Source organism: Oncorhynchus gorbuscha, linkage group LG14 (assembly GCF_021184085.1).
Source record: "Oncorhynchus gorbuscha isolate QuinsamMale2020 ecotype Even-year linkage group LG14, OgorEven_v1.0, whole genome shotgun sequence".
Lineage (NCBI taxonomy): Eukaryota > Metazoa > Chordata > Actinopteri > Salmoniformes > Salmonidae > Oncorhynchus > Oncorhynchus gorbuscha.
Window position 1 is genome coordinate 76,691,634 of NC_060186.1, and position 10,000 is coordinate 76,701,633.

At 49.9% G+C, this 10,000-nt stretch overlaps 1 protein-coding gene across 2 annotated transcripts in view; it reads right to left on the reverse strand.

Moving 5' to 3' along the window:
- The window catches only part of LOC123995423 (zinc finger protein DPF3-like), a 55,222-nt gene that overhangs the window by 7,679 nt on the left and 37,543 nt on the right, over positions 1 to 10,000 (reverse strand). The window contains exons 7-11 of one of the 2 annotated variants that reach the window (XM_046299020.1): positions 9,109 to 9,181; positions 8,562 to 8,603; positions 5,299 to 5,448; positions 4,181 to 4,309; positions 2,561 to 2,673 (exon numbers count right to left, since the gene is read on the reverse strand). In XM_046299020.1, the coding sequence (XP_046154976.1) occupies positions 2,561 to 2,673; positions 4,181 to 4,309; positions 5,299 to 5,448; positions 8,562 to 8,603; positions 9,109 to 9,181 (507 nt within the window). The remainder of the gene's footprint in view (positions 1 to 2,560; positions 2,674 to 4,180; positions 4,310 to 5,298; positions 5,449 to 8,561; positions 8,604 to 9,108; positions 9,182 to 10,000) is intronic. The other variant, XM_046299021.1, reaches the window with a different exon arrangement.

Sequence of the window (10,000 nt, forward strand, 5' to 3'; positions counted from 1 at the left end):
TCTCAAGACAGTAGAAGCAGTGGTAACTGACACAACGTGGTAACTGGGACAACGTGGTAACTGGGACAACGTGGTAACTGGGACAACGTGGTAACTGGGACAACGTGTTAACTGGGACAACGTGGTAACTGGGACAACGTGGTTAACTCGGACAACGTGGTAACTCAGACAATGTGGTAACTGACACAACGTGGTAACTGACACAACGTGGTAATTGGGACAATGTGGTAACTGGGACAACGTGGTAACTGGGACAATGTGGTAACTAAGACAACGTGGTAACTAACACAACGTGGTAACTGAGACAACGTGGTAACTGACAACGTGGTAACTAAGACAACGTGGTAACTGACACAACGTGGTAACAGACACAACGTGGTGACTGACACAACGTGGTAACTGGGACAACGTGGTAACAGACACAACGTGGTGACTGACACAACGTGGTAACTGGGACAACGTGGTGACTGACACAACGTGGTAACTGGTAACTGACACAACGTGGTAACTGACACAACGTGGTAACTGAGACAACGTGGTAACTGGTAACAGAAACAACGTGGTAACTGGGACAACGTGGTAACTGAGACAACGTGGTAACTGAGACAACGTGGTAACTGACACAACGTGGTGACAGACACAACGTGGTAACTGGGACAACGTGGTAACTCAGATAACGTGGTAACTCAGACAACGTGGTAACTGACACAACGTGGTAACTGGGACAACGTGGTAACTGGGACAACGTGGTAACTAAGACAACGTGGTAACTCAGACAACGTGGTAACTGAGACAACGTGGTAACTGACACAACGTGGTGACTGGTAACAGAAACAACGTGGTAACTGAGACAACGTGGTAACTGGTAACAGAAACAACGTGGTAACTGACACAACGTAGTAACTGACACAACGTGGTAACTGAGACAACGTGGTAACTGACACAACGTGGTAACTGACACAACGTGGTAACTGAGACAACGTGGTAACTGGTAACAGAAACAACGTGGTAACTGGGACAACGTGGTAACTGAGACAACGTGGTAACTGAGACGACGTGGTAACTGGGACAACGTGGTAACTGGGACAACGTGGTAACAGACACAACGTGGTAACTGAGACAACGTGGTAACTGGTAACAGAAACAACGTGGTAACTGGGACAACGTGGTAATTGAGACAACGTGGTAACTGGTAACAGAAACAACGTGGTAACTGGGACAACGTGGTAACTGAGACAACGTGGTAACTGACACAACGTGGTAACTGAGACAACGTGGTAACTGGTAACAGAAACAACGTGGTAACTGGGACAACGTGGTAACTGAGACAACGTGGTAACTGAGACAACGTGGTAACTGAGACAACGTGGTAACTGAGACAACGTGGTAACTGACACAACGTGGTAACTGACACAACGTGGTAACTGGTAACAGAAACAACTTGGTAACTGGGACAACGTGATAACTGAGACAACGTGGTAACTGGGACAACGTGGTAACAGACACAACGTGGTAACAGACACAATGTGGTAACTGGTAACAGACACAATGTGGTAACTGGGACAACGTGGTAACTGAGACAACGTGGTAACGTGGTAACTGGAACAACGTGGTAACTGGGACAACGTGATAACTGGGACAACGTGGTAACTGGTAACTGGGACAACGTGATAACTGAGACAACGTGGTAACTGAGACAACGTGGTAACTGGGACAACGTGGTAACTGGGACAACGTGGTAACTGAGACAACGTGGTAACTGACACAATGTGGTAACTGGTAACAGACACAATGTGGTAACTGGTAACAGACACAACGTGGTGACTGACACAACGTGGTAACTGGTAACAAACACAATGTGGTAACTGAGACAACGAGGTAACTAAGACAACGTGATAACTGAGACAACGTGGTAACAGACACAACGTGGTAACAGGTAACAGACACAATGTGGTAACTGACACAACATGGTAACTGACACAATGTGGTAACTGACACAACATGGTAACTAAGACAACGTGGTAACTAAGACAATGTGGTAACTGACACAACGTGGTAACTAAGACAACGTGGTAACTGACACAACGTGGTAACTGAGACAACGTGGTAACTGACACAACGTGGTAACTGACACAACGTGATAACTGACACAACGTGGTAACTGACACAACGTGGTAACTGACACAACGTGGTAACTGGTAACTGACACAACGTGGTGACTGAGACAACGTGGTAACTGGTAACTGACACAACGTGGTGACTGAGACAACGTGGTAACTGGTAACTGAGACAACGTGGTGACTGACACAACGTGGTAACTGAGACAACGTGGTAACTGAGACAACGTGGTAACTGAGACAACGTGGTGACTGACACAATGTTAAATCCCTTCCACTGTGAATTTACAGAAATGCCTTTCAAGACAATGGTATCCCACTGAGCTAAAGGCTAGGTAGTTAACAGTCTAAAGGAATCTTCTGGGCCCAGATGAAGGAGTTTCAGACTAGGCACTTTTTGAATACCGGCCCGAGGTCTAGAAACTGTTATTCCAAGCACTTACGTCATTCTCAGAGGTGCCACAGAGACTGCAGGACTTGCACTCGATGCACTGCCATTGGTAGGTCTTCACCGCCATCATCATGTTGTCTGTGAACTGCAGACAGGTAGGGTGGCCTAGGGAGGGAGGGAGGGAGGGAGGGAGGGAGGGAGGGAGGGAGGGAGGGAGGGAGGGAGGGAGGGAGGGAGGGAGGGAGGGGGAGGGAGGGAGGGAGGGAGGGAGGGAGGGAGGGAGGGAGGGTGCCTCATTTACATCGCAACTCAACACAGAAAGACAAAATCTGCGATTGTTTTTATAGACTCCAATAACGGTGAATAAGCTAGATTCTGTAGATAGATGTTAAATGAGTAGAGCAGGTATCCAGTTGCTGTCTGTCTCCTCAGAGACAGGTAGGTCATTCATAAGTCATGACAAGTTGTGGCTAAAGTCACAAGGACCATGGTTAACTGTAGCCTTTATAGATACAACCTGGCTTCTGCTGACTGAGATACAGCAGACTTGTGACGTCCGTCCGTCCGTCCGTCTGTTTTAAAGTGTCATCTATAGTTATGAAGGACGCTGTTTGGCCTTCCTACAGTATGCATAGCTCTGCTGAACCAGACACACGCAGCAGTCCAGTCTATAGTACAGTCTATAGTAGTGTCTGTAGTACAGTCATAGTGCAGTCTATAGTACAGTCTATAGTCTAGTCTATCGTGCAGTCTATAGTGCAGTCTATAGTGCAGTCTATAGTGCAGTCTATTAGTGCAGTCTATAGTACAGTCTATAGTGCAGTCTATAGTACAGTCTATAGTGCAGTATGTAGTACAGTCTATAGTGCAGTCTGTAGTACAGTCTATAGTGCAGTCTGTAGTACAGTCTGTAGTGCAGTCTGTAGTACAGTCTATAGTGCAGTCTGTAGTACAGTCTATAGTACAGTCTGTAGTACAGTCTATAGTGCAGTCTGTAGTACAGTCTGTAGTGCAGTCTGTAGTACAGTCTATAGTGCAGTCTGTAGTACAGTCTATAGTGCAGTCTGTAGTGCAGTCTATAGTGCAGTCTATAGTGCAGTCTATAGTACAGTCTATAGTGCAGTCTATAGTGCAGTCTATAGTACAGTCTATAGTGCAGTCTATAGTGCAGTCTATAGTACAGTATGTAGTACAGTATGTAGTACAGTCTATAGTGCAGTCTATAGTGCAGTCTGTAGTACAGTCTATAGTGCAGTCTATAGTACAGTCTGTAGTGCAGTCTGTAGTGCAGTCTGTAGTACAGTCTATAGTACAGTATGTAGTACAGTATGTAGTACAGTCTATAGTGCAGTCTGTAGTACAGTCTATAGTGCAGTCTATAGTGCAGTCTGTAGTGCAGTCTGTAGTGCAGTCTGTAGTGCAGTCTGTAGTGCAGTCTGTAGTGCAGTCTGTAGTGCAGTCTATAGTACAGTCTATAGTGCAGTCTGTAGTGCAGTCTGTAGTGCAGTCTATAGTGCAGTCTGTAGTGCAGTCTGTAGTGCAGTCTATAGTACAGTCTGTAGTGCAGTCTGTAGTGCAGTCTGTAGTGCAGTCTGTAGTGCAGTCTGTAGTACAGTCTATAGTACAGTATGTAGTACAGTATGTAGTACAGTCTGTAGTGCAGTCTACTCACCGGAGCGACCGCAGTCAGAGCAGGACACCAGCTCCTCAGCCTGGCCAGTCTTCCTGTTCGAGTCAGAGTCTCCCAGACAAAAGTCACAGTAGTCGTTAGGGATGATGGAGCCATCTGCCGCCCTCTGAGCTGTGGAGGGGAAAGACAGGTTTGAGAGAAGAAGTCGCCCGGGTGCCAGTCTGTTTCTCCTCCTTGACTTGATAATGGCACCGGGGTGCCAGTCTGTTTCTCCTCCTTGACTTGATAATGGCACTGGGATGCCAGTCTGTTTCTCCTCCTTGACTTGACAATGGCACCGGGGTGCCAGTCTGTTTCTCCTCCTTGACTTGATAATGGCACCGGGGTGCCAGTCTGTTTCTCCTTGACTTGATAATGGCACCGGGATGCCAGTCTGTTTCTCCTCCTTGACTTGATAATGGCACCGGGATGCCAGTCTGTTTCTCCTCCTTGACTTGACAATGGCACCGGGGTGCCAGTCTGTTTCTCCTCCTTGACTTGATAATGGCACCGGGGTGCCAGTCTGTTTCTCCTTGACTTGATAATGGCACCGGGGTGCCAGTCTGTTTCTCCTTGACTTGATAATGGCACCGGGGTGCCAGTCTGTTTCTCCTCCTTGACTTGATAATGGCACCGGGGTGCCAGTCTGTTTCTCCTCCTTGACTTGATAATGGCACTGGAGTGCCAGTCTGTTTCTCCTCCTTGACTTGATAATGGCACCGGGATGCCAGTCTGTTTCTCCTCCTTGACTTGACAATGGCACCGGGGTGCCAGCCTGTTTCTCCTTGACTTGATAATGGCACCGGGATGCCAGTCTTTCTTCTCCTTGATTTGACAATGACATTAACGGAGTTGGCAAGACTGTAAATCGAGAGGAAGACGCTCGAGGAGGAAGTCCTAAACATGCTATTTGAGGCGGCATCCCAAAAGCTACAGTGTTAATCATTACCCATAATGCAGTTCTATTGTGATCCTGACTGTGTTGTTCAGTTTAGTCCACAGAGGACTAGCAACACACATACAGTAAGATGTAAGAGCTGTTATAATATGTTTTAAACACCAACTTTTCTAACTCTGCATTACCACTAGTTAAAGACCCAGATCACATAGTCGTCTCTTACGTTTGTGGTTGTCTGGGTCTGGGTTTGGTCGGTGTGGTGGCGGGGTCGGTGGCATCTCTTCCTCCCTCTCCTCCCCCTCTTCCTCCGCCAGGTGTGTGTGTGCGTAGTGGTAGCTCAGACCTGGACGGTTCTTATAGCGCTTCCCACAGACTGTAGGACCACAGAAGAATTAGAATACATTAGAACCACAAAACACAGAAGCATTAGAATACATTAGAACCACAGAACACAGAAGCATTAGACTACATTAGAACCACAGAACACAGAAGCATTAGACTACATTAGAACCACAGAACACAGAAGCATTAGAATACATTAGAACCACATAACACAGAAGCATTAGAATACATTAGAACCACAGAACACAGAAGCATAAGAATATATTAGAACCACAGAAACATGAGAACATGTTTTAAACCAGAGAGAACTGGTTCTAACTGACCGAGTCCAATAACAAACTCACTGTTTCTGTTTCAAAACGTTTTGCTACTGTGTGCACTACTGAACACGCCCCAGCTCTCAGGGCAAAGGACCAACCGTTTACACAGTATGTTGAACGGTGCTTTTTCTTTCAAAAAGACATCTGAGGGCATTGAGACTTCTAATTGTCTAACAACAACACTAGAGAAGTCATTTACCAGTACATTCCTGCTAGGACACTAGCCTATGATGACTTATATTAATAACGTCTCAATGAATGTCATCTCTGGGAAGAGACACAGCAGTAGTACTCCAACACATCCTGTAGCCATCGTAGAAGAAACGATGTGGGGTAAAAAGTGAACACTCTGTTGAGAATGTTGTTGTTTTTTTAGCACAGGTTAGGTTTGTTTGGTAACATCGCAGTGACAGCAGGTTAGGTGGTCAGTGACAGCAGGTTAGGTGGTCAGTGACAGCAGGTTAGGTGGTCAGTGACAGCAGGTTAGGTTGTCAGTGACAGCAGCTTAGGTTGTCAGTGACAGCAGGTTAGGTTGTCTGCGATTTCCCAGAAACCCGCAGTGACAGCAGGTTAGGTTGTCAGCGAAAGCAGGTTAGGTTGTCAGCGACAGCAGGTTAGGTTGTCTGCGATTTCCCAGAAACCCTCAGTGACAGCATTGTTACAACGCTGCAGAAACATGCGTTAGCTCCGCTGATGCCTTAAGATCACACTTCCCCAGCAACTTGATAACAAACCAGCAGATAACTGTAGAGTTATGTTAGTGCCATGCAAGCTTGCTTTGGTCTTGGAAATTAAGAATCAATGCTTATGCAAATACAAAGTACAATAGCGATAACTATTGGTTTAGCTCAAACGTAGCATGGAAGCCAGACGCCTTAATTCTTTAGCCAATCATATTGTTAGTCAAAGTAGAAACAAAAACAAAAAGCCAAGCAGGGTTGCATTCAGGACGGTGCAACACAGAAATCGACTGTATAGAAGTGACATTATTCCCTCTTCTATATGACTTAGATTCATATCTGTTCTACTAAATATATTTCTATCTGGATGTCCTGTAACGTTGTACCCATCTGAACGCGACCCAAGCTAGCTCAACCCAACCCCAGTAGCAGCAGCCCCAGTAGCAGCAGCCCTAAGTAGCAGCAGCCCCAGTAGCAGCAGCCCCAGTAGCAGCAGCCCCAGTAGCAGCACCAGTAGCAGCAGCCCCAGTAGTAGCACCAGTAGCAGCAGCCCCAGTAGCAGAAGCACCAGTAGCTGCAGCACCAGTAGCAGCAGCACCAGTAGCAGCCCCAGTAGAAGCCCCAGCCCCAGCAGCAGCCCCAGTAGCAGCAGCCCCAGTAGCAGCAGCCCCAGTAGCAGCACCAGTAGTAGCAGCACCAGTAGTAGCAGCCCCAGTAGCAGCAGCCCCAGTAGCAGCCCCAGTAGAAGCCCCAGCCCCAGCAGCAGCCCCAGTAGCAGCAGCCCCAGTAGCAGCACCAGTAGTAGCAGCACCAGTAGCAGCAGCACCAGTAGCAGCCCCAGTAGAAGCCCCAGCCCCAGCAGCAGCCCCAGTAGCAGCAGCCCCAGTAGCAGCAGCCCCAGTAGCAGCACCAGTAGTAGTAGCACCAGTAGCAGCAGCCCCAGTAGCAGCAGCCCCAGTAGCAGCAGCCCCAGTAGCAGCAGCACCAGTAGCAGCCCCAGTAGAAGCCCCAGCCCCAGTAGCAGCCCCAGTAGCAGCAGCCCCAGTAGCAGCAGCCACAGTAGCAGCAGCCCCACCAGCAGCAGCACCAGTAGCAGCAGCCCCAGTAGCAGCAGCCCCAGTAGCAGCAGCCCCAGTAGCAGAAGCCCCAGTAGCAGCACCAGTAGTAGTAGCACCAGTAGCAGCAGCCCCAGTAGCAGCAGCCCCAGTAGCAGCAGCACCAGTAGCAGCCCCAGTAGAAGCCCCAGCCCCAGTAGCAGCCCCAGTAACAGCAGCCCCAGTAGCAGCCCCAGTAGAAGCCCCAGCCCCAGTAGCAGCCCCAGTAACAGCAGCCCCAGTAGCAGCAGCCCCAGTAGCAGCAGCCCCAGTAGCAGCCCCAGCAGTAGCAGCCCCAGCAGCAGCAGCCCCAGTAGCAGCAGCCCCACCAGCAGCAGCACCAGTAGCAGCAGCACCAGTAGCAGCAGCCCTAGTAGCAGCAGCCCCAGTAGAAGCAGCCCCAGTAGCAGCAGCCCCACCAGCAGCAGCACCAGTAGCAGCAGCACCAGTAGCAGCAGCCCCAGTAGCAGCAGCCCCAGTAGCAGAAGCCCCAGTAGCAGCACTAGTAGCAGCACCAGTAGTAGCAGCTCCAGTAGTAGCAGCACCAGTAGCAGCCCCAGTAGCAGCAGCCCCAGTAGAAGCCCCAGTAGCAGCAGCCCCAGTAGAAGCCCCAGTAGCAGCAGCCCCAGTAGAAGCCCCAGTAGCAGCAGCCCCAGTAGAAGCCCCAGTAGCAGCAGCCCCAGTAGCAGCAGCCCCAGTAGCAGCAGCCCCACCAGCAGCAGCACCGGTAGCAGCAGCACCAGTAGCAGCAGCCCTAGTAGCAGCAGCCCCAGTAGCAGCCCCAGTAGAAGCCCCAGCCCCAGTAGCAGCCCCAGTAGCAGCAGCCCCAGTAGCAGCAGCCCCGGTAACAGCAGCCCCGGTAGCAGCAGCCCCGGTAGCAGCAGCCCCAGTAGCAGCAGCCCCAGTAGCAGCAGCCCCAGTAGCAGCAGCCCCAGTAGCAGCAGCCCCAGTAGTAGCACCAGTAGCAGCAGCCCCAGTAGTAGCACCAGTAGCCCCTGATCTTTTCGTCAGAGAAGCCAGACAGAGAAAGATAGCAACAAGTCCATATACCTGAGTCAGCAGTTTTTGAGTTATGCTTTTGTTTGTATCTGTCTGGAAGGAACAGAGGAGACAGAAAACGAAAGAAAAAGAAAAGCAATGAGAGTGAGTTTCATTCAAAGAGGCTAAAAATATCCAATGACATGAGCACTAGTTTCTCTGACGTTTTCCTTTAAGTAGAAGTAGCATGCTATGCTAACGTCCGACATGCTAGCTGGACTATCCACATACTCGGCTATCTCCATTCTAGAGGGAGGGAAAGAGGGTTGCTCTCGTCCCGATGAAAGCCAAATAAGGTTAATGATCTGAAACTATCTTAGGCAGCTGTTAATGTCCAGATACAGACACACCTTCACCTTTAGATAAGTACAAAAATATATATAGAATATTGAGACCTTACAAATAAAACACACCAAACCAAATGTACTCAAACTGTGTCTACATAGGAATATTCAGATAAGCTTCTCAGGTCAGGTGTCATTAATGTTATTAACGTAACAACGTTTTTCACTGTGTTACAGAAATATAGGAGACATCTGGGAGTTTGCTGTTGTCTTACTGTCACAGACGTAAGGTTTATCCACGTCGTCGTTGGACACAGCCTCCGTTCTCCTGCGGCTGGATCCTCGGCCCTGTGGAGAGAGAAGAAGAACAGGAACCTTCACGATAGGAACCCTTCCTCTTTCCCGCATTCTATAATCCTTTTCACACTATGACAGATTCTCCAGCGGTCTCGTGAGAATGCCCTTGACCTCTTTAATCATCTGAACTTGATACGTCTCTAACACTACATCTGGAGGGAACGCAGGACACTGGTCCCCCTCAGAGCAGGACACTGGTCCCCCTCAGAGCAGGACACTGGTCCCCCTCAGAGCAGGACACTGGTCCCCCTCAGAGCAGGACACTGGTCCCCCTCAGAGCAGGACAGTTACCCCCCTCAGAGCAGGATACTGGTCCCCCTCAGAGCAGGACACTGGTCCCCCTCAGAGCAGGACAGTTACCCCCCTCAGAGCTGGACACTGGTCCCCCTCAGAGCAGGACAGTTACCCCCCTCAGAGCTGGACACTGGTCCCCCTCAGAGCTGGACACTGGTCCCCCTCAGAGCTGGACAGTTACCACCCTCAGAGCAGGACACTTACCCCCCTCAGAGCAGGACACTGGTCCCCCTCAGAGCATGACACTGGTCCCCCTCGGAGCAGGACACTGGTCCCCCTCAGAGCAGGACACTGGTGCCCCTCAGAGCAGGACACTGGTCCCCCTCAGAGCAGGACACTGGTCCCCCTCAGAGCAAGACACTGGTCCCCCTCAGAGCAAGACACTGGTCCCCCTCAGAGCAAGACACTGGTGCCCCTCAGAGCAGGACACTGGTCCCCCTCAGAGCTGGACAGTTACCCCCCTCAGAGCAGGACAGTTACCCCCCTCAGAGCAGGACACTGGTCCCCCTCAGAGCT